This window comes from Centroberyx affinis, unplaced genomic scaffold, assembly GCF_046629955.1.
Source record: "Centroberyx affinis isolate AG114_WGS23_722 - 3 ecotype Tasmania unplaced genomic scaffold, CSIRO-AGI_Caff_v1 ptg004858l_1, whole genome shotgun sequence".
NCBI lineage: Eukaryota > Metazoa > Chordata > Actinopteri > Beryciformes > Berycidae > Centroberyx > Centroberyx affinis.
Genome location: NW_027282376.1, coordinates 88,781 through 111,077, shown reverse-complemented (window position 1 = coordinate 111,077; position 22,297 = coordinate 88,781). Strand labels below are relative to the sequence as shown.

The 22,297-nt window shown below is 40.7% G+C and overlaps 1 protein-coding gene across 1 annotated transcript in view; it reads right to left on the bottom strand.

Moving 5' to 3' along the window:
• The window catches only part of ctif (CBP80/20-dependent translation initiation factor), a 68,630-nt gene that overhangs the window by 22,714 nt on the left and 23,619 nt on the right, over window positions 1-22,297 (bottom strand). Inside the window, exons 9-10 of the mRNA XM_071545324.1 lie at window positions 19,226-19,302; window positions 15,624-15,704 (exon numbers count right to left, since the gene is read on the bottom strand). Coding sequence (XP_071401425.1) covers window positions 15,624-15,704; window positions 19,226-19,302 — 158 coding nt within the window. The remainder of the gene's footprint in view (window positions 1-15,623; window positions 15,705-19,225; window positions 19,303-22,297) is intronic.

Below are 22,297 nucleotides of genomic sequence, written 5' to 3'. Positions count from 1 at the left end.
AGAGATGCCAGGTCCCTCCCCTGTCTTATATCCAGAGTTGGTATATTCCTCCCTCACACTCAGCTCCAGAATTTCCAGGTTCATTCGCCCCCAAATACAGAGTTGCCAGGTCCCTTCACACTACTGTCGGGGCAAATGGGGATCCCTGTCCCTTCCTAGTCACAGCTTCAAAAGATGCAGTCCCTTGTGTGATTAACCCAAGTCAGTCAGAACATCATGTTCAGAGTGAACAGCTCCAACTATGTAACCCCACTTCACCCCAATTAATTCCACTGTCGCTGAATCTTAAATATGTAATCAAAAATATTTCATTAAACCCACTCATTCTCAACCCAACTGTTCCTACGTCTGTCCGAGCAACTTGTCATAGTAAGTTAGTAAGTGATAAATAATTGAGCTACTGAAGATGAAACAATGCTGTCCCAACATCCATTGCATCACAGAGGATTTGAAATATAGGCCATAAAATCGTCCACTTATTGTTATCATCGAACACAAAGTAATTGATCATGCATCTTAGTACTTAATAATATTAATTCAGGCCACATATTCAGCACAGAAAAAATCATTGTTTCTTTTGTGAAGGCCTGGCTGCTGACACTTATGCCAGTGTTTGATTGTGGTAACATTGGAGACTGTATCGTGGAGAATTAATGTTTATTCATGTCTGTAAAGCCTTCATTCATCACTGTACCTTGTATAATTGGATTGGCCTATAAAATTATTCACTGGTAACTTTTTATCTACGTCCATGCTAAGTTTGCTTTCTAATTATTTGTTCACTTATATCTCTAAAACCATTTGGTAATTAGTGTCTATGGTCACAGAGATTTTGTTTGATACCTGGGCAAAAGATCAAAACTTAATTAAAGCTTTTATCCATCTTTCTCCCTTTTCACAGAAATCAAAATGATTTAAAACTGAGTCTGACTCTCCATCTAATTTCCATCTAGTTTCAGTGAAGGTTCTGAATCACGGTAAGTATAATTAAACCCGAGCCTGACTGCTAATTAGGTATATAGTCCACGTTTACTGCCCAAAAGACTGCTTGAAGTGGACTTTGTGGACTTTTGAACTCTCCAAAAGCTAAAACTGACAACCTGGTTCCAGACTGAGACCCTGACTCACGATGTGTTACTGGAGGCACAAACGCCCACAGTGGGGAAAAAGGAGCCTTTGCCATTCATGAACTGTGCTCTATGGGCGTTGTTCACGGTACAGTAAAATGCAAGCTGACAGTGCTAGTGCTCCTTATAAATATTTAGATAGGCATTTTGCATATAATTATTGTGCAAATATGAATGACTTGTGGTTTTGGTCATGTAAATTAGGCTTTGAGATTAATTAATAAAACATCTTGCAGTCTGCGCCCCTGTAGAAAAAGTAGCGCAAACAAAATGTTGTACTTCTAATTGTGCAATGGGATCACAGACCTGTCTTTGGGTCAGATTGACTTTCACTATGGCAGCTGTTATCTTTGCTAGACACAGACATCGTCACCAGCAGGTTAGGCAAGCTAGACAGAGGATTTTCCTCCTCCTCCATTCTTAAGTTCTTTCTCCACTCTACATCACTGAACTCCCTCAGGACTACCCGTTCCCACCAATCCTCACTCTTTCCTCATCTGAAAACACCGGGTTGCTGGGGAGCAACAACTGCGTGTGTCGTCACCTTCTTTCCAATTCCAACAAGTCTCACAAAAGTAGTGTCGTTGTTTGTCTATGGCGTGGCTGTGACAAACAGCATGATGTGGTAGAGCAGAATCAAGACAATTACAAGGAAACAAATAATAAAGAAAAAAAAAATATGATTATTATAGTGAGTTGTCAATTAATGCAATCATGTAAAAAGATCAATCAGATTATTGCCTTAATCGCAGTATTGGCTATAGTTGCATTATTGTGAGCATGTAACCGTTGTGCATTTTGCAGGTCAAGGTGATATCAGTTTATTTCATGTAACTAAGGTGTATCCTTCATTTATCAATCCATATATTCTCAAATCATTGGAAAGTGGAGTCATTCTTAAAGACCTCAAAATTGCAAAAGTCATTCCCCCGTTTAAATTTGGGAATCCAACATAATTTCAAAACCTCAGTATCTCCATTGTTAGATGTTTTTCCAAGATTCAGTAAAAGCTGGTGTACAACAGAATCCTGAAGCTTCTGGACGCTCATTCCATTCTGTATGATCATCAGTATGGATTTAGAAAGCATTGTTCCACAGATATGGCTGTCCCACAACTGATAAAATCTACTCTGCTCTATACAATGATGAATATACTCTTCCAATATTTCTAAATCTATGAAAACCTTTGACACTGTTGAGTCTGATAATCATATCTAATCAGATCTGTCCTAGACCTCAGACCTGCCAACCTTGGAGTAGGTTTTGGAGTAAAATCTTCACTGTGTAGTGCAATATATTTTCACCTCATGTATGTATGCTAAAAAAAAATATCTAACAGACAGAGCACATTTCGGCTAAATGTGTTATTCAGTGATTATTGCCATGTTTAAAATAAAAAAACTAAAACTAATTTCACTCAGATCCCTGTAAATCATGAGTGACGGATCTTTGCATTGGACAAAAAAACGTTCACCTTATTCGCAATGAAACAAGGAACTCTCTTATCAGCAAAATCATTGGTTTGGTTCAACAGACATGTCTTACTGACATGCTGAAAAGTTGACTTGGCTTCCACATTTGCCATCAATCTCACATTCCATACTTGATACACAAGATTTGGTAGGCTACCCACTTTCAGCAGCCAGACTTTCAACATGAGTCTTTCATCAACTTGCTATTTTATTTTATTTTCCTTTATCTCTTTTATTTATTTAATTATAATAAAAATAATTTCAATTTAATTCATACATACGACACCAGGTGCTCTAATAACCTGCACCTATTTAATTCTGGGCAACATATTGACAGTTCTAGAGACAGGGACTGTGGAATTGTTACATTAATGAATCTACCTCTCTCAACTATCTCAAATATAGATTTACAGGTTGTCTGATGTATCAAACATGCTTAAGTTTTCCCTCAGTAGCAAAACGTTCCATCCTGGGTCCTATTTTGTTCTCTATGTCCTGCCTGGTTGTGTAATTTGTTTCTCCGTTTGCCTATGAAATGTGATACATGTAGCTTTGATCCTCAGTGACTATGATTGTCTCAAATATGTCTCAAGACTTTTTCCGCTTAATGATGGTCAATCCGAGATTGTTATACAGTATCTGGCCCATCATTCTTCTATTTTTCTCAGCACTCAAAGAATGCTTACACGTAATGTCACTTTCTTTCTTGTTCTTCTTTATTTTTAATACTTTCTTACTTAACAACTAGACAAGGAAAATATGCTGTCTTGCACTCAGGAGCAGCTGATGGGCCTTCAGCCATCCTGGGTCCAAAGAATCTACCATTGAGCCTGTTGGCACAATGGAGAGGGAAGAGACCAGGGGTGAAGGTGAGAGAGAGAAGAGCTAAACCTTACCCTCCATCTGTTGTCATGGGGAATGTGATATTGCTGGCAAGATGAATGAGTTCACTGCCTTAGTCAGGACCCAGTGGGAATATCGGTGATGGATCCTAATGTGTTTCACAGAGACGTGACTACAGGGGAATAAACCGGACAGAGTGGTAAGAGGAAAGGAGAAGGTCTTGCTGTTTTTCTTGCGGGTCAAGTTAGTGCCAAAAGTCCACAAACTAAACTGCTGGCTTGTGGCCATATTACTTGGTGTGGGAGTTTTCATACGCCATTATTGTTGTTTACATCCTGCCCTAAATTGATGCGTGTGCTGCTCGTGATGTCATTCACTCAGTGATAACGGGATTACAGATTAAAGATCTGAATGCCTTCATGGTAATCTCTGAAGACTTCGACCATGTCTCCCTCTCCTCCACTCTGAGCAACTGCACCCAATATGTGAAATGCAGGATAACAGACAAGACACTGGACTTGCTGTATGCAAATGTTAAAAGTGCCTACAGCTCCAACGCTCTTCTCCACACCACAATTTATCTCATATCCAGGTGCATTCCCATTGTCCAGCAGGCTCTAAAGGACTATTTTAAGTGCACGGTCTGGAACCTGCTCTGTGGAGCACATGGTGAGGTTACTGAGGGGCTCTCCCACTGCATAACAAATTATGTCAACTTCTGTGTGAACACTACAATCTCAACAAAAACAGTTCACTGTTTCCCAAAACAACAAACACTGAATCTTAAAGGACATGAAATCCCTCCCCAATAAGAAGAAGAGGGATTTCAGGACTTGGGTGGAAGTTGAGTCTGTCCAGAGGGAGCTAAAGAGGAGATTGAAGGATGGAAAGAAAACACCTACTGGTAGAGGATTCAGAGCAATCTGCAGCAAAACAGTGTGACGGATGTGTGGAGTGGGACGGCAAGGATCACTGACTATTGGCAGCCCACCCAAGCTTGGCAGGCTGGACTAGGGGGACCATGATCATCTGCCTACTTTAGCTTCATCTTGTTCTTAGCTGAAAGAAGGAAACTGGCATGGCCCTCTCCTGTTGCAGCCTATCCGGTTCAAGGTTCGACAAGTTGTGCATTCTGAGATGCCCTTCTGCAAATCACTGTTGTACTAAGATATTATTTGCAAACTTGTGGCTCACCTGTGAGGCTGAATCAGGCTTGCCATTCTTCTCTGACCTCTCTCATTAACAAGGCTGATTGTTGGTAAATATCTTGCCCATTCTAACATTTAGTCCAACAGTCACTAAACCTTTCGACTTGTCTGCATGCTTTATACTTTATACTACACTTATTTACACGTGATTCCCTGTTTGGATGAGTGGGCTGTTTACATAAACGGGACGTGTATCTAACACAGTGGCCACGGAGTGCGTGTTACAGTGTACATGTGTCTGTACATTCTCTGCATGAATCGATACATATTTCTAGACACATTTTCTGCACGCATGATTTTTTTTTTTTTTTTTTACAGTGCACATAAATATGGTGACATTGTGGTCTTTCATCAGATTCTTATATTCCTCTTATTTGTTATATATTGCATATTGGTTTTTTTTTTATTAATAATTTCTCAAATATTGTATCAATTCATCTATAAAAAGAAATTAGTGCCAGTAGAGATTGTATATTAATTGAATAAATTTGAATTTGTCATGCTTTCATACATATTGAACTGTTGTGTTTCATATTGTGCCTTACATACAATTTTTTAATTAATTTATTAAACAAATTCATTTTTTTTATTCAAGACAAGACAAACTCTTTCCAAAGTCAGCTTTTTAGAGTGACAATCTATACTCATAGTCACTTTGACATTTCACATCCAAAATAACAGGAGTATAGAGTCACAAAATGAAACAATGAGTTCCTGTCCAAATACGTATGGAGCTCATTGTTGCTACATGACATGGCAGGATAGCCTGGTGGTTAGGGAGCTCATCCCTCCATCGAGCTCCTGGGTGCTGCAACCCTGCACCTCTGGTTGGGGAGCAGGGTCCAAGAGAATTTCCCTATTGGGGGATGAATAAATTATATATATATCTACTGTATATAATATATATATATATATATATATATATATATATACACACATATACAGTACATATATACACACATATACATATATATATATATATAGTTTGATCATGAGTGCAGGCCGAGTGCCGAAGATAATCACAGCCGTGCTGATATACAGTACTACAGCATGACCGTGAGTGTGATATTACTTTTATGCAACAGTTGTATAAACAAAGCTACTCATCAAGTAATGGTAATTTGAGACAGATGATTTTTGTCTGTTATTTGTCTCCGCCAACAAAAACAGTTCCCTCAGGATTCCACTACCAAGTGTTGCCGAGCAACAGGTAAACTGTTTCCCGACTGCAAGTGCAACCCACATAAAGTGGATCAGTAAGTTAAGTTCAATTTTAGTAGTTACACAAGAAGACTGCTAGAGGGCACTCTGAGTATGTCTTGTGTCTTGTAGCCTGCATCGCCTTCCAGATAGGTGGAGCCGATTGGGATTTAGAGTAGAGCGCATCAGAACTCCGTGGAGCGAAGAGAGAGAGCTAATACTGGAGAATCGTTACGTGACAAGTGTGGAATTTCTAGAAGTTATCAAAGGTTTTCTTATTTTTCCTGATTTGCGATACAAAGATTTTGGTTGTTTATGATTGTTTTGCCGTGGTGCATGTTTTTTTTCTAAGTCTGGATCTCCGTGAAACTCCGGTGAGTTACCATGTTAGCAATGCTAGATAGCTCTTAGCTTATTGTCCATAATGCTAGCTACTGAAACTGCTGGGGTATTCTTTTATTTTCAGTCGTTTAAGTGATGTTGAACGTTTTCTTATGTAACAAAAACCAATCGGAGTCAAATGTAAAGTTCGACATGTTTTGTAAGTTTATGCTGAGTTTTGTATCGTTGAGAAGGTATCCTAATTAAAGTTAGTATTGCAGCTACGCCATTACGAGGCGCCATATTTTTTCCTTCCTCGTTTAGCCACGAGGCAATGCTGAAGTTCGACATGTTTTTCTGTGTGGCTTCAATGCCAACAGATTATATTTCTATAGTTGTGAGTTTTTCTGATATGATACGCAGTTGTATTGCAGTCGTGTTGCAATGCTTAATAGATCTGAGAATAAGATATGATGTAAAATGAGAATAAGATATTATAAGATGAGTGTAACATGTTTAATATACAGTTAAACATATTAATGCTGACTGTGCTATATGATAAGTGTCACAGCATGTATTTCATTCTGCTAGATAGTGTGAATTAGGTCAGTATTATAATTACACAGTGACTGAGAGAATGGTGAAAATTACAGTACAGTATTAACATTGATTTTATTCCCTGCAGTGTGCAGGTTGGTTTTTTGTTAGTCTGCAATTTTGCTAGACAACACTGACTGTGGCAAGCCAGGATTCCCATTCTATCCGAGGGGTGTGAGAAGTGACATCCAGCGTTCTTCATCACCTGCATCGCAGAGGATTCCCTTCTGGAACAGATAAGCTTATGACATCGCAGCTAGAACTAAAAACACTACCCGAGTAGCGCGCACACACACACACACACACACACACACACACACACACACACACACGGAACTAAAGGAATACTACTGACGGACTGGAATAAAAGAACACTGGGACTAAAGACAGCATACTGCTGCTGTGATAGACATTTTGTTTTATTTGTTATCTCCGCTATTGTGAGGTGTAATTTCTTTTTTATTTTGTGGCAATAAACATTGTATATGTTGTAACTAGCTGTGATTCTTTCTTCCCAATCTTCAGCCTCGGCCGACCGTTCATAATTAAGGTCAAATGTATCCATATTTGTGCTGTCGCTACAAAGTGCGAATGAAGTCAGAGTTTTATATAGACGTGTACTGGGAATATCTGGTAAGCATTTGTTTATTTATTGTTAGTTAGCCAGCTACTCAGCTAACGTCAGATGACGTTGTCATGAGCCGCTTTTTATTTCTCCTCAGAAGAAGTGCTCCAGTTCGCGCTTTCTCCACACAAAAAACGCTATGTGTGACCGCAGCCTAATCAAGGTTACATTAGAACACCTGTGAAGCAGAGTGATACATACAGTACAGCGTCCCAGTGCTGTTATACTGTATATCAGCACTCATGGAATGCCTCTTGTCCAATCAAATTGCTCGACCGGAACTAAATGTTGTATAAATTGTGTCATGTTTTCTTCCTCCTTTACTTCCTACTGCCCCTTGTTAGCTTATATTAAATGGTGCAACTTGCTTGTCTCTCATATGATGTATATGGACTTTGTGTCATAATAGGACAACAACAACAACAACAGAACAACACACACAAACGCTGAATATAGATCCCTACATGTACAAATCCAATGCGAAAATGCAATGATCGAATCACTTCATTCAACTCTTTAGGTAAATATTTTAACCAATAAATCATATGACATCCATTTTAACAAAGATTCAACAATACGGATTGACCAAATACAGGGCCAGTAAGACATTGACTTGGGCCAGTTGATTGGTCAGCCAGCGCCCAAAAAAGTTTCCGGTCTCACTACTGCTCACTTGGTGATAAGCCTGTGTTATTTTAGCATCTCTGCTCTGCCACTGGCCCACTCTCCTCTCTGTTGTGCTTCTGCTGACCAATCAGATTGGATGCCAGCTCAGAGTTAGTCAGCGATCTGGCAACTCAGAGTTGTATGGGGCAGACACAGTGGCAGCTACTTCAAATTATACAGAGTGAAAAGTAAAAGGCAGTTTCTTTTGTTGTTGAAAGCAACAGTTTCCTTGGGTTGAAGTGATGATTCAGTCCTGTACTGCTTTTACCATTTGTCAGCAAGAACAGCCAGCAGCACCTCGCCTGTATGTTGGCAAAGCTGACATACCATCATCAGGTCCCATTAATGTACTAGCAAAATGGATGAATGGAGACTCAACAGCCTCACAATATCCGCTTTTTTTCCCTTTTTTCTTTTTAACTTGTAAATAGAATAGCATGTCACTGCTGGTTCTATTTACAGAAAAGCATCTATAAATTAGTCATGAGACTCATCCATGAATACAGTAAGGCCCATCATACCTTTTAAATTTATTCACAGTCAATCAATTATTTACTTTTTTGTGGTTTATATTTCATTTCATTATTTTATATCCCCAATTTACTAGGAGACCCTGATGATTTGTCGAGGTTTGGCGTAAGGTTTTCTCCATACAAAACAGAACAGTGTGTATCGGGGCTATGCTTCGCTGGTCTTTGTTAACATTACTGTTGATTAACATTAACATAAACTATGATATCAGATATGTCAGGCGTTCATGTAGCAGAGTGGTGTGTGTGTGTGTTATGTGAGTAAGACCAGCAATTTTACTTGGTGGCTAGCAAGAGCAAATGAGGCTGGTGTAAAATTGCAATAATACCGTTATTTGCAGTTTATCTCTTCTCTCTCCTTATCTTCAATATGCATAATATTATCAGACTAACACTACTGTATGTGTGTGTGTGTGTGTGTGTGTGTGTGTGGCCTTGCACCAAACTATGTCAGCCAGACATCGGTCTGTTGAGAATCACTGTGACAAGGGACCTGGCCAAAGAGATCTCAACAATCATGTCTGGACACTTCAAATGGATATGGAGTGCACACATGCACCTTCACACACACACACACACACACACACACAGGCAGTGCGAGTCTGGGCAGACAACTGCTATCTTCCTTTTCAGTCCCTCCCCAGAGTGCGGAACACACGCACGCACGCACGCACACACACACACACACACACACACACACACACACACACACACACACACACACACACACACACACACACACACACACACACACACACACACACACACACACACACACACACACACACACACACACACACACACACACACACACACACACACACACACACACACACACACACACACACACACAAGCACAGCTTCTTTAACTATCCTTCCCTCCATCTCAACCTGCCAGCCAACAGCACTTAACCTTTGGAGCCTCCTGTGAGAAGGCAGCCCTTCCTTGTTTCCACTCATAAAGCCACACATACATCCTTTTACCCAGAAGTCCAGAGAGAGTGAGACTAATTGCAGGACTCCCACCAACAGTTTCGGAATAAAACATCTCTCTTTTGATCTCTTTCTTTTCCTCCCTCCCACTCTCTCTCTGTCTGTGTCCGACTGTGGCATTCCTTGTCTTAAGGCTGGGTCACACTAGACAATTTTAAGGCCGATTCACCTTTGTCCAGTCGGCTAGCGTGAACAGCTTCCTGACCAGACGGTGAGCGTTTAGTCTGAACTGCCCTAGACACGCAAGACTTCAACAGCCTTGTAGTCTGACCAGGGCTTTACAGAGACCCATCTCTGAGCTTTGGAAAGAGCTTTCTGTCAATAGAATTAGAAAATTTAGTAACACATTTCCACCTTCGAAAGCCTCATTGTTATGTAGAGAAGTGGTCACCTTTGCATATAACGATGGATTATCACTATAAGAGGATATTGTAAATGGGATGTTGGGATGTTTGGAGTGTACAGAATACTTTATATACACAAGTAGCTGTAGCTATAGCTGGGAACTGAAGCTCAGCTCCTTGCAGTCCAACTCAAGCTTTTCTATCTCTTCAAACACTCTGGATAAAGAGGAGATCCAGGGTGGAGGAGACTTAAATGGAGAAATAGTAAGAGAGGAAAATTAAAAACAAAGCCAAAAGCCGGATAATAGCCAGCAGTCTGCATAAGCCTTGTGGGAGGCTGGATTGAGTCGTGAAGAAAGGCCAAATCTTTAAATGTTGCTGCAATTGTCACTTTCAGAAAGTTCAGCGATGACGAGACTTAGTGTTGGTTTAAACTTTCCTCACAAAAGGCTTCCCTTGCACTTTTAACTTCTCAAACCTTCAATAGCCAATTTTAAAACCAAAAAAAGGGAAGGAGAATGAACAAGCCAGACATTTTAAGGTTGCAGAATAAAAGCGTATGAATTATTTTACCTTGTGAAACAAAACTGTCTGGTGCCAGCAAACTTGCCTTGAGCTGAATAGGGACGCAAAATTGCTTATGCAAAAAAAATCATCCAATTCCTTGTTGGAAATCAATAGGTCATAAATCTATGTAGGGCGTGCACAAAGACAATTTTGTATATCTGTTGTTGAGGAGACAGTAACAAATAATTCTAAATGCCAAAGACATGAATGGGGCGCACTTTAAAATGATACATACAATCATACATACAATCAGTTTAGAAAAAAAAATTGCTTATGTTCTGAGTGAAACCCCAGCTTCAACTAAAATTCACAAATAATTTTCACTAAATGTTTGTCATACATGACTAGGGTTGCAAAATTCCAGGAATTTTCAAAGTTGGAAACTTTCCATGGGAATTAACGGGAATTTATGGGAATTAACGGGAATTTATGGGAATAAACGGGAATAAACCAGGAATTTACTAAATTGAAGGTATGCTCTTAATAGGGAACTTAAATATAGTTGGGGAAAATATATTTTAGCATAATCCTGACTAAAACAACCAGATATCATGCAAGTACAGTTGAATATCTATGCTATTCCTCAATCACATGCACACATAGCACACTGCTTACTGCAGGGCTATTGAGACCACGCCCCCTACATGCACTGTGCATTCCTCCATCACATGCATAGATGATTTCTAGAATCCTGGACCACACTTTTGAGCCCAGAGCACAAGAGCACAAGACTATTGAAGCCACACATTTGAGCCTGTGGACTGCACAAAGTGAAGTAAGTAAAAATTGGTTGGTATTCGGACTAACCTAAGGCTCTTTGAGCCTGACACAGAGCCATCCTCAACAAGGCTGGACAGTGACACTGAAGAGGAAGAGTCAGAGTTGGATGTTGAGGAAGTGGACATGGAGGATGTTGATGAGACCCAGGAAGAGCCCACTGCCTGAAAGGGTTTAGCAAAAATGCAGAGGCTAGGCTTGAGAAGCTTGAGGGAAGATGCTTTTTTATTTGCATGTTGAATGGGACTTTTTTGGAGAGAGAGGGGCTCTTTTCATTTAACATTTTGAATGGGACTTTGTTGGGATTTTTGGATGGGGGGGTGCATTTTTGTTAATTTTTGAATAGGTTGGGTCGGGGGGATGAGTAATATTTAACTCAACATTCATGTTTTTGTTCTTCAATGAAAGAATTGATTGTTCAATAAAATATTTAACACTTGATAAAGTTCTACTTACAAATAAATCTGTTTTAATTGTATTATTTTGGATGGATGTCTGCTTATAACAAAACAAATATTTATGCTTGGATATGATACCTTTCCATTAAATTACCCTCAATTCCCAGTTAATTCCCATAAATTACCATAAATTCCCATAAATTCCCATAATTCCCATGGAAAGTTTCCAATTTGGAATATTTTCAAAATTCCCCAGCTTAACTTCCCATGGAAATTTACCGGAAACTTTCCGGAAATTTACCGGAAATTTTCCACCCCTTTGCAACCCTATACATGACACATATGATGTAGGAATTTCAGCAATGGTCCACCAGTCTGAGCCGAGGAAAAAAAAAAGTTTTGTTTTCCATGATTAGAAATCATGATTGATTGGTAGGCAGTAAATTTTTTATGTGTTCAAGGTCACATATTGCACTCAGGAATAGGAAGGTGAAATTATTCCAGACAGGGTGATGGATTAGTAAAATGGTCTTTGAACATATTTTCTATCAGAAATAAAGTTTATTACTGAATCAAACAGTGCCTCCCTCTTTGCTCCTTCTCTCCCTCTCTCTCTCTCTCCTTTCCCCTCTCCTGGTGCTGAAAGACGCACAGCAGTGGCTTCTCTCAGTCCCAAAACAGGCTTTTTTATTATTGCTTTCTTGCCATTTTCTTTTCTGTTTTACAAAGGAGAGAAGAAAAAAACAAGTCCTTTATAAATGTTGTATCTGCCGTTTCTGACCAGGAAAATGAAAAATGCCTTCTATTTCCATTTTTCAGTTGTGGATTTTTAAATGAAAATCAAATCACCATGCATTTTTCATTTTTTTATTTCTGTTTCTGAAGAGAAAATGGAATGACCAATAAATACACGGGCCGCACTTGTGGCGTTAATGTTCGGAAATCGGCAGAACTGATTTACTGGCATTTCCACACCTGCTCCTGCTCACACATGACAGTGTGCCGTAACATTTACGGAACAGGCTGCGTGTGTGAAAGGGGCTATTCTCTTTTTGCTTTTGATTTCTGAAGAAAAGGTGGCAGATTTCTTGGCTTTGGGGCTCATTTATGGTGAAATAAAGATCTTGCTGTGACTTGTTTCTTTAGACTTTCTTCATGTTATGTCAATGCACATTCCATTAGCTACCAGCAGTATACTTCTACCTTCCTGACAACATTACAGAGCTCCAGATGGGGAATATTTGCATTTGCAGCCCAGAATAAATAAATTAACAAACAAAATTGTTTTTATTAGTATTGTTGATGACTGTCCAGAGAGACTGGAAAAATAATCTGCCTTCAATGAGTATCTGATTCTGTGGAAATCTTCCAAGATGAGAATGTACCAACCATGCATGAATTGACAAACAAATGATATGTCCCATCTGTGCGCACCATATACTAGAAAAGGACAGTATAATTGTCTTGAGTCCCCATAAAATGCTATGTTATCTTGCATTTTATCTTATCTTGCAGTGCTTAGGAAGAACTGTAGTTCACAAAGTTCGGTCACGGGATAAAGATAACAAAAATATATGATCATGATACAGCATGAGCTAAAACCACCATTGCTGACGGACTCAAAAAGGGACCTCACCTGAAACTAAAGCTAACAATGCCAAATGATGTCAATTATAACTCACTATTGCACTGATGCATGGCAGAGCATTTTTATTATAATCGCAAGAGTAAATAATGACATATTTGGACTGGTCTTTATAGAAATGATCAAGAATATGAGAAGCGACACGTAAAACTGGCAGAGGTTCTGCTGCGTGGACGGCACTTCTCAGTCTAATAGGTGAACGAATACATAGCTCCAGCAGATTATGCATGTATTTATGTTTCTGTGTGCTCTGAGAGAGAGAGAGAGAGAGAGAGAGAGAGAGAGAGAGAGAGAGAGAGAGAGAGAGAGAGAGAGAGAGAGAGAATGTGTGTATGCATGTTCACAGTTCACAGCGTGTCCTGTTTTTGTGTGTGTGTGTGTGTGAGTGCTGTGAGAGAAAGAGAGTGTGTGTTCACAGTTCGTCCTGTGTGTGCGTGTGTGTGCTCATTCGGTTCACTTCTCGCCCGGCCCCTCTGGTCTCCTCTCTCTGGGAGGTTGGGAGACAGTTCAGCTTCTGACGCTCTCCTCCCCGTCTTCCCTCCTCTACCCAACAACAGCCTGCCTCCAAGACCGTCCAAATATTCTCAGCCTCTCCCCTCTCGCCTCAAACGTGTCAGACGCTCATCGGTCTGACACGTGTGTTTTTAATCACATGGCTCATCAGAACTCCCCTATAGCGCAGAGTGGCTAGAGCGTAAGAGGACACGCCGTTGTCAGGCGCTCTCAACAACATTCCTATATCAGCACTCTCTTTTTCTTTTCTACAGTGCAGCTAGTCCGTAGCTGAAGGTCGTCGTCTTTACCCAGATTTTACTACAGCATAAAATACAGCAGAATAAATCTGACTGACTGTGAGCTCTCATTTAACATGATGGGAGATGTGATTTTTCAGGATTTTTTGCAAAGCCGTCTGTAAAAATCTGTTCTTAAATAAAGGTTACACGTGAAAATTGTGTCACTGCAAGAAACTGTGTGTTCCTTGGTGGTCTGAAAGACGTGTCACACCGGGCTTGGTCATACAGTACAGTAAAGACTGGTGACTAGACTGCTCAGTGGAGATGCCCCGAGGGTTGAGGAAGGAACTCTCTCACACACACACTCACGCATCTGATGATTAATTTGTTCTCTAGGTGTTAGTTTAGACATTGCTCTAAAAAGCCATTACACTGATCCACTGATAATGCGGAGAGGTGAAAGTGAGACTGTAATAAAATGTTAATCATATTTAATGACTAAGAACTCTGCGGTAGCAAGGGGGCTGCTGGGATTGACCATCCATCAGTCACATTACTGCCGGGTGGATGTTTGCATAAAGGAGGAGGCCAATGATGAAATGTCTTCTCACAGTATCTTGTTCCTAAGAAATAGACTCATGTCTCTGGCATAATCAACTGTCTAGTCAACTGTCTCCCAAGGAAACTATGTTGATTTCCTGACTTGGGGAAATAGATTATAAATATCTGGTTGAGACGATGATCAAATTAAGGTATTAACCAGCTCTAAAGTAACTTTGTTGCATCTTATCAGGACTTGCCCTTGTGTTTCATGCTGTCTGGCTGGGTAGTTTCAGGTCTCCTCTCAAATCCCTCCATTCCTCCCCTACCTCCTTTCATACCCTTCATCTCTCTATCTTCCATCCCTTTCAATTTCTCTGGCTTTAAGCCTCAACTTTGTGCCTCTTCCTTACGTTCTTCACTCTACCCTCCACCTCCCCTGATGTGGCTGATAGTGACACCAACTGCCTTTCACCTCTACATTGCCAATCCTTGTCGTGTTTTTCTTTTTTTTACTAGAAATCTTATGTCTTATCTTTAATTTCTAAAAGCTGGATTTGTCCCCACAAGGGCTTTTGTTGTTTACAAATGCCTATCAAGACAAAGCACAATCTCTTTTCCCATTTACCTCTATTTCATCTTTTCTCCTCCTCAACTTTTATCCCTCATCTCTTCCTCCTTTATGTGGCAGCAAACTATTTTCAAGTGTCTTTTCACCATCTAATCTATATATCTATGAATTCCTCTTCCTTTAATCCAACCTCCCTCACCCTATGCTCTCTCTATCCGCCCCCCACTCTCCCCAATACCCCCCGTTCCCTGGATTATGTTGTTCAAACCTGAGGAAAAGTTATCATAAACAATCTGAATACTTGGGAAAAAAACACGAGAAGGGCTTTGATTTATCTTATCGCATGAATTACTGGCTGAATTTTGAATGCTGAGGCTCTGTCCCGCAGGACATATCAAGTGTCAAATGTTGAAAACGTCTTCATTTCCACTTTGTGCTCGGGGTCTGGCTCCTGTTGTCACTGACCTGGCTGAGACTTGGCGTTTTCCCCCAGGGCCAGTGGGCAGTAGTATGGTTAGCTGGTCCCGGCTGAACTGACCACACGCTCTACAAGCAGGAGAGGAGAGCATGCCACAATGCAGGTGATTGGAGGGATGGAGAGACAAAGTAAGAGGAGAGTCGAGGGATGGATGGCAAGAATGGAGAAAAGTGACAGAAACATTTGTGGGAAATGGTGGGAAATTTATGTAAAAAGGAGAAGACAGGAGATTATAGAGAAAGAACATGGGGAAAACAAAAGGAGAGAAGCAGAGCGGAAACAAACAAAAGAAAAAAACTCAATCTACTCATTGCTAACTACATAATCGAAACAACGTGCATAGGCCTACAGGAAGTGAAGAATGCCATGGTAACTAAAGAAGTGAAATGAGTTGATAGACGTGACTATGGGAGGAGGAGGGACACTGATCAATATCTGCTGTTGCTTGGGGGGGGTATGGGGGAGAAACTTGTGGAACCATTGGCCATTGGTTGACCCAGACTAGCCATCGATTGGCCCGGGGGGAGTGAAGCCTGTCGGCCAGCCAGTCAATATGACCACCTCTGGTGGCCCATGTTCATAAGGGCCATAGCACACGGCATACTGGATCGTGGGAGACTGCTTTTGACTGACAGATAGAACATTTGCTTTATACATCACACTGTTTTTGAAAAGTGTCTGGAGTCTTTAGATGCAGCATCAAAACTCCAAAAAACATGTGTGTGCATACATGCGTGTGTGTAGAAGGTGGAGCAACAGTCAGTAGCTTTGAGTCATCGTGGTCAGAAGATGTACGCGGAAAAGCAGGGGATTCATAGCAGGTGCTGAAAGACAGGCAGACTGGCATGTGTTAGCCAGTTCTATTCACAACACTTGCACACACACACACACACACACACACACACACACACACACACACACACACACACACACACACACACACACACACACACACAGCGCTGTCAAACAGCAGACATCTTCATCTTGATCATACAATGTACAGCCTTAATGCTATTCCAAAAGGAGACATTCTGTACAGCACAAACTCTCTTATGAAAATAAAATAAACATATTAAAACAACTCTAAGGACACTACTTATTCACTCATTTGTTCAGCCTATCACTCTATCACAATAATGTGTGAATACTGAAAAATCTAGTTGAACAGCTCATCTTCTTGAAAGAGCAATGAGAGACAAAGAGGGAGCATGTTTGCTGTGGAGCAGCAAGGCGGTAAGCAGGACATTCCGGTAAATCACAACTAATTTCAGCCCTGCTTGACGTGCCTACTAAACTAGAAACACATGCACTACCTCCCCTTTCTTTTCCTTTCTGCCACAGTCAGCTCGCGCTCTCATTTTGCTACTCACAGACTCTCTCCTTTTCTCGCTTTCTTGTGCACTCAGTCCCTCTTTGCTCTTTTAGTTTGCCATCTCTCACTCTTGTATATCACTCCTGACAAATATTGAATATCAGCAAATACAACATACAAGAGTTTGCACGCATAGTCAAATGATCAATGTTCATCTCCAAATTTTATCATTAGCTTCCAATGTGCTACAAAAGTTTATTTTCATCTTGCGCTTTTCTTCCCCCAGCTGTGTTGATACATCACACACAATACATAATATATGACACAAAACAAAAACACTCTTCATGTTTCCTTCATAACAATGAATATTTATTGCCACCGGCCAGTGGCTGTGTGCAGTTAGGGAACCTGAGCGCACGGGAATAGCTACAGAAGAGGATTAGCATGTTTGATAGACAAACATGTGAAGATTAAAGTATTTGATGAGCAAACATGCTAAGCTTCACCATAAATGACTGTATGGAGTAAAGACAGCTGTGGAGACCATTTTCCATGTCAACTAATGCTCTAATTTCTACAGGACCTAACGTCCTACGCAAGTATGCATATACCTTCCTGCCACTTTCATTGGGTATTCTGTTAAAAGCCCAGTTTTGTAGATACTCCTTGAATCAGATCATTGATTTAGCTAGAAGTCAACATTTGCATTTTGACAACAGCCACAGCTTCCTCATCCTTTCTAATCTCTCTCTTGCTCATACTGTTAAACTGATCCCTCTCTCCCATCTCTCGCTCCTTCCACCTTATGTTTTGTCTCATTTCTCCCTTGATATTTTAATCTCCAACCTCATCCCGCTCTCTCTACCGCTGCATTGTGGCAAATATATCTGGTCAACCAGTACTTTGCCTCTCCTTGGGGCATGGAGACATGAGGTTAATAGGCTTTCATTCCCAGGCTGAACGTTACTGCAGAGCAATAGCCATAGAAGAGATGAGTACTGTGTTTTATTATCCAGGACGCTCACCAGTGTTGATGTACGGTTCACATTATAGCCAGGTAAGACAGCTGCATCAAAACCCACTAACGCACGCACTCATCGCTCCAGCATGTTGAGGGATCAGCAGTAGAGGATAGGCAGAGAAATGAGGACCAAGCTTGGTAGTTTTACAATAAAGAGTCCCACCCATTTGCAAAATCCCCAGACACATATAGCTACATAGACACACACGCTCACACATATGCAAAACAGTAGACATACGGTAGGTCAGCATATGCATCCCAATAGTTTCCCTCAGAAGCAAGCTTTCCTAAAAGAAGTGTGCGTGGAAGCAGAGTGTGCAAGAAAACAGGATGGCCCCTTGTTAACACTCCTAATTCACAAAGAGAATGGACTCAAATTGCTGTTGGTCTCAGTTCAACTGTGTGTTCTTTTCTTTTTGTCAGGCCTATGCTGCACCCATCACACATAAACACAATAGCACAGGACAGGAACAATTACTCTCTCCGCCTAAAAAAAAAAGGATGAAAGTAAAGGGTTTTTTTTTTCCTTTTGGTATAGCTTAAATTTCCTCTTTTTATCCACAAAGAAAACCCAAATATTTTCTCTTTTGCCTGTCTCTTAGCAACTGAAGAAAAGTTTTCCAGTGACATCAGGGCAGAGAGAGAGAGAGAGAGAGAGAGAGAGAGAGAGAGAGAGAGAGAGAGAGAGAGAGAGAGAGAGAGAGAGAGAGAGAGAGAGAGAGAGAGAGAGAGAGATATTTTCTCCCAAGAACCTTGTTTGAATGAAGTCAGACTTGGGCGAAATGAAATTTTTGAGTCTGTACACTTGGAGCACTTGCTCCAGTCTAAATTTACTGCCACAAGGGGCAAAGTCAGGACATTTGGGACAGCCTGAAGGCTCAATTTTGCAAAGCAAGACAAGTAAATAATGGAGATAAAGCTGTCAGAAGAGAAGCAAATACAGGTAAACTGACTAATTGGCTGAAGTGTGCAACAAATTTGACTTGAGTGGCCCATTAAACGTGAAAAAACTTTGTCTCCTCCATCCTGTCTGCAATGAAGTGTGGAGCCTGCATTCCTGTCTTGACATTGCTTTGGCTGAGGAGAAAAGTTAAGGCTTTAGGCCTGGCTGTGTGCTCGTCTGACATCAACAAAGAAACAACATTCCCTCTCACTGAGGTAGGTGTGCGCGTGCGTGTGTCTGTGTGTGTGTGTGTGTGTGTGTGTGTGTGTAGGCATGTGTGTGTGTGTGTGTGTAGGCATGTGTGCATGATTACCGTCGGTCGTTCCTCCTGCGTCGGAAGAGCTTTTTGGTGTGTGCAATCTCAGCCTCATTAGGCAGGGGCGGGAATGCCTGTAGAGAGAAATGAGAAAGTAAGAGGAAGTGGTGAGTTATTTTTCTTCATGCAAGATATCTATAGAATTCTTCTTCTTCTTCTTCATTTAAGAAGCTATTTACATCCCAATGCTGAATTTTTTAAAGAAAGATTTGATTAAATATTTAACATATAGAATCGTTACATTTTGATGTTTCTAAGTAAGCCTTCCACAGACATTTTCAGAACCAATTTAGGTCCAGAGGATTTTCAACACTGCATCTAAAAAGCATCTGTCATCACATGTTTTCTCACAATGTGAGCTGGTGACCAGTCCCGGAGTCTGGCTTTCAGGACAACCACAATGGTAAAATCGTTGCTGACTCAAATTCTGGATGTCACAATTTGTCTTGCTGTGGTCAGATCTTCTAGTGTCAGCAGCTGTGTGATGAGATGTCTGTATTTGGTACTCTTGATTGTCAGAGTCGAATCCGCTATCAGAAAAAGCATGAGTTCGGCACACCAAGGCTGCACTGAGCTAGAAAACAAACACATCTAAGTCTCCGAGGGCAAAGTTGATGGCAGGGAGCAAAGGAGTGATGCTTGTTGAATCTCATGTTCAGCCAGGTCAAGGCTTGGTGTGATCACAACAAGTTGTATTTTTCACATTTTCACAAGAAATGCTTTTTTCTTTTAGATCAGTTAAGGCACAAACTAGAAAGAACTTGGAGAGCTTGGAGAATTCTACAACTTGCCGTTAGACCCAGTGACATCATTCCCATTACTTAAATTTTAAGTTAAATTGATTTCTTGATCCTGTAAACATACCCTTAGGATTTGGACTCAAGTCTCTATCTTCCTTAGTTTCGTAGTTATGGCTAAAGAACGCTAATTATCTAATGATGGAAATCTCTGATCTGGATCACTACCAAAACCTAATCAATTGTTCCTTGGCCTAAGGCCTATCTTGTCCACCAAATTTCATGAAAATCTGTTCAGAGGTTTTTAATGATATCCTGCTGACAGACAAAAAACTACGGGGGCGAAAACATAACCTCCTTGCGAAGGAAAAATAATAGTTATGAAAGAAAAAGATAAAGTTGCGAAAGAATCCAAGACCGCATCACTGAAGTAACAACGATCCAACAACAACGAAGGCTGACAGGCAGTGAGACCTGCAAACACAACAAACCTTCACTGAGAAGGGTTCTGATCTGCATTTCTCTAGTTTAAGAATACTTACATTTAGGTAAAAACAATTCTATTCATGCCTTGGCGGGTTACCTACAGTACATAGAGGCACTTACTGCCTCCCTCCCTCTCTTGATAGTGGCACTCACATTGCTAAGGAATCTATTTTTTCCAACAGTTTCAAGCAGACTTGGAAGCTGTCTGAAGTATTTTTCCCCTCAATAAGGCACATTCTTTCTCCACATCCGTCGATGTTGAACAAACACATACACAAATGCTCCTCACACACACAAAAACTTACTGTCTCACTATCCTATATACCTATGAATCATTACCATTATCTACATAATTTTTTTTATTATTTCCCTTACTTGTTAATCCCTTTTTTGTACCACTTCCCCTCTTTTGAGTTTTGTAATTTCCATATGCCTCTATGGAGGTCATCTGGTGAATGAGATATGCTGTGTACATGGCGCCTATATGTATTTTTCTCTTCTCACAGTGATGCTGCAGAGCTGGCAGCCTGCAATTTGCCATGATGAGAACTCAATACCCTGATGTGTGTGTATATGTGTGTGGTGTGTGCATGTTTACCTGTGTGCAGAACTAGGAATGTCCATAAAAACATATGTGCATACATGTTTAAGTTTCACATGTTTAAGATGGGTGAAACTGAGATAATGATCACCCATTCCACTCCATAGGAGGATCGCTGTACACTATAGGACAGCATGCTGCCTGTCAAAAGGAGAGAAGACCATCGATCATCCATTAAACATCAGTCCTGTCAATCAAACAGCCCACTCCCCTTTCTCTCAGCATTGCTGTCTGCTGTTGCCATGGTTACAGGTGGTCGAAGACTAGTGCTGTTGTGATGGTGGTGGGTGTCATGATAGGATGGGTGCATAAATGTGTGTTCAAAATAAGTGAGCGTATGTGTGTGTGTGTGTGTGTGTGTGTGTGTGTGTGTGTGTGTGTGTGTGTGTGTGTGTTGGGGTAGGGGGGGTCTTTAGAAGTCAGTTAGAGGCTGAGGCAAACGTCCCCAAACTCTCAACCCAAAGCATATTGCAAAAGGGGTGACCGTGGTCTCTCTTTGTAGAAAGTTGAGTCCTGAGAAAGTTGACTTCATTTCTTTTCTTATCAAGTATTAACCAATTCAGTGAGCTGACAGGGAACCAGCGCTCTGTGCAGCGGTTGCTCTTGGTGACGAGTATCATTCAGTGTTTCTTCCTCTCTGTTTTCTTGATACGAGAATAACAACAGTTCTGGAAAAAGAGTTCGGATCCCAGTGCTGCTCTCATGAACAGTGAATTTCCACCATGTAATGACATCAGTGTCTAGTCCTCTTTTTATTGGATCTAGGAGCAGTCACAGTGCATATTTGGACCAAACCATTCCATCGTCTCATCCCCCCACAATACCCGTCTCATCTTTCTTTAATGCCAGTTCAAAGACAGCTTTTTGTTTTGTATTTTGCTGGTTTCCATGTGTAGAAAGGTTATATATCACTAGAGGTTTTGGTGGATTTTGTATAGTCTATACGGCAGTAAATTCCTTTGCTCATTCAAGAAAAACTTTCAAGAGCACATACATACGCAAACATATGACCATACCTGCACACACACACAAAAACTCACACACATATACCTACTAAGGTAGGGCTGTAAGTCTTCTAAATTCCCTGATAATTTTAAGCAACTAACTAGGAGTTTCTCTGTGTTTCTTTCTGTCCCTTGCTTTCCCAAAAACATACATTAAGACTCTGAGGAATAATGTGTTTTTGAGAGAGAACTTGAGATTTGATACTGGTGCTCTCTCTAACCTACTTCTCTTTCTCAGAGG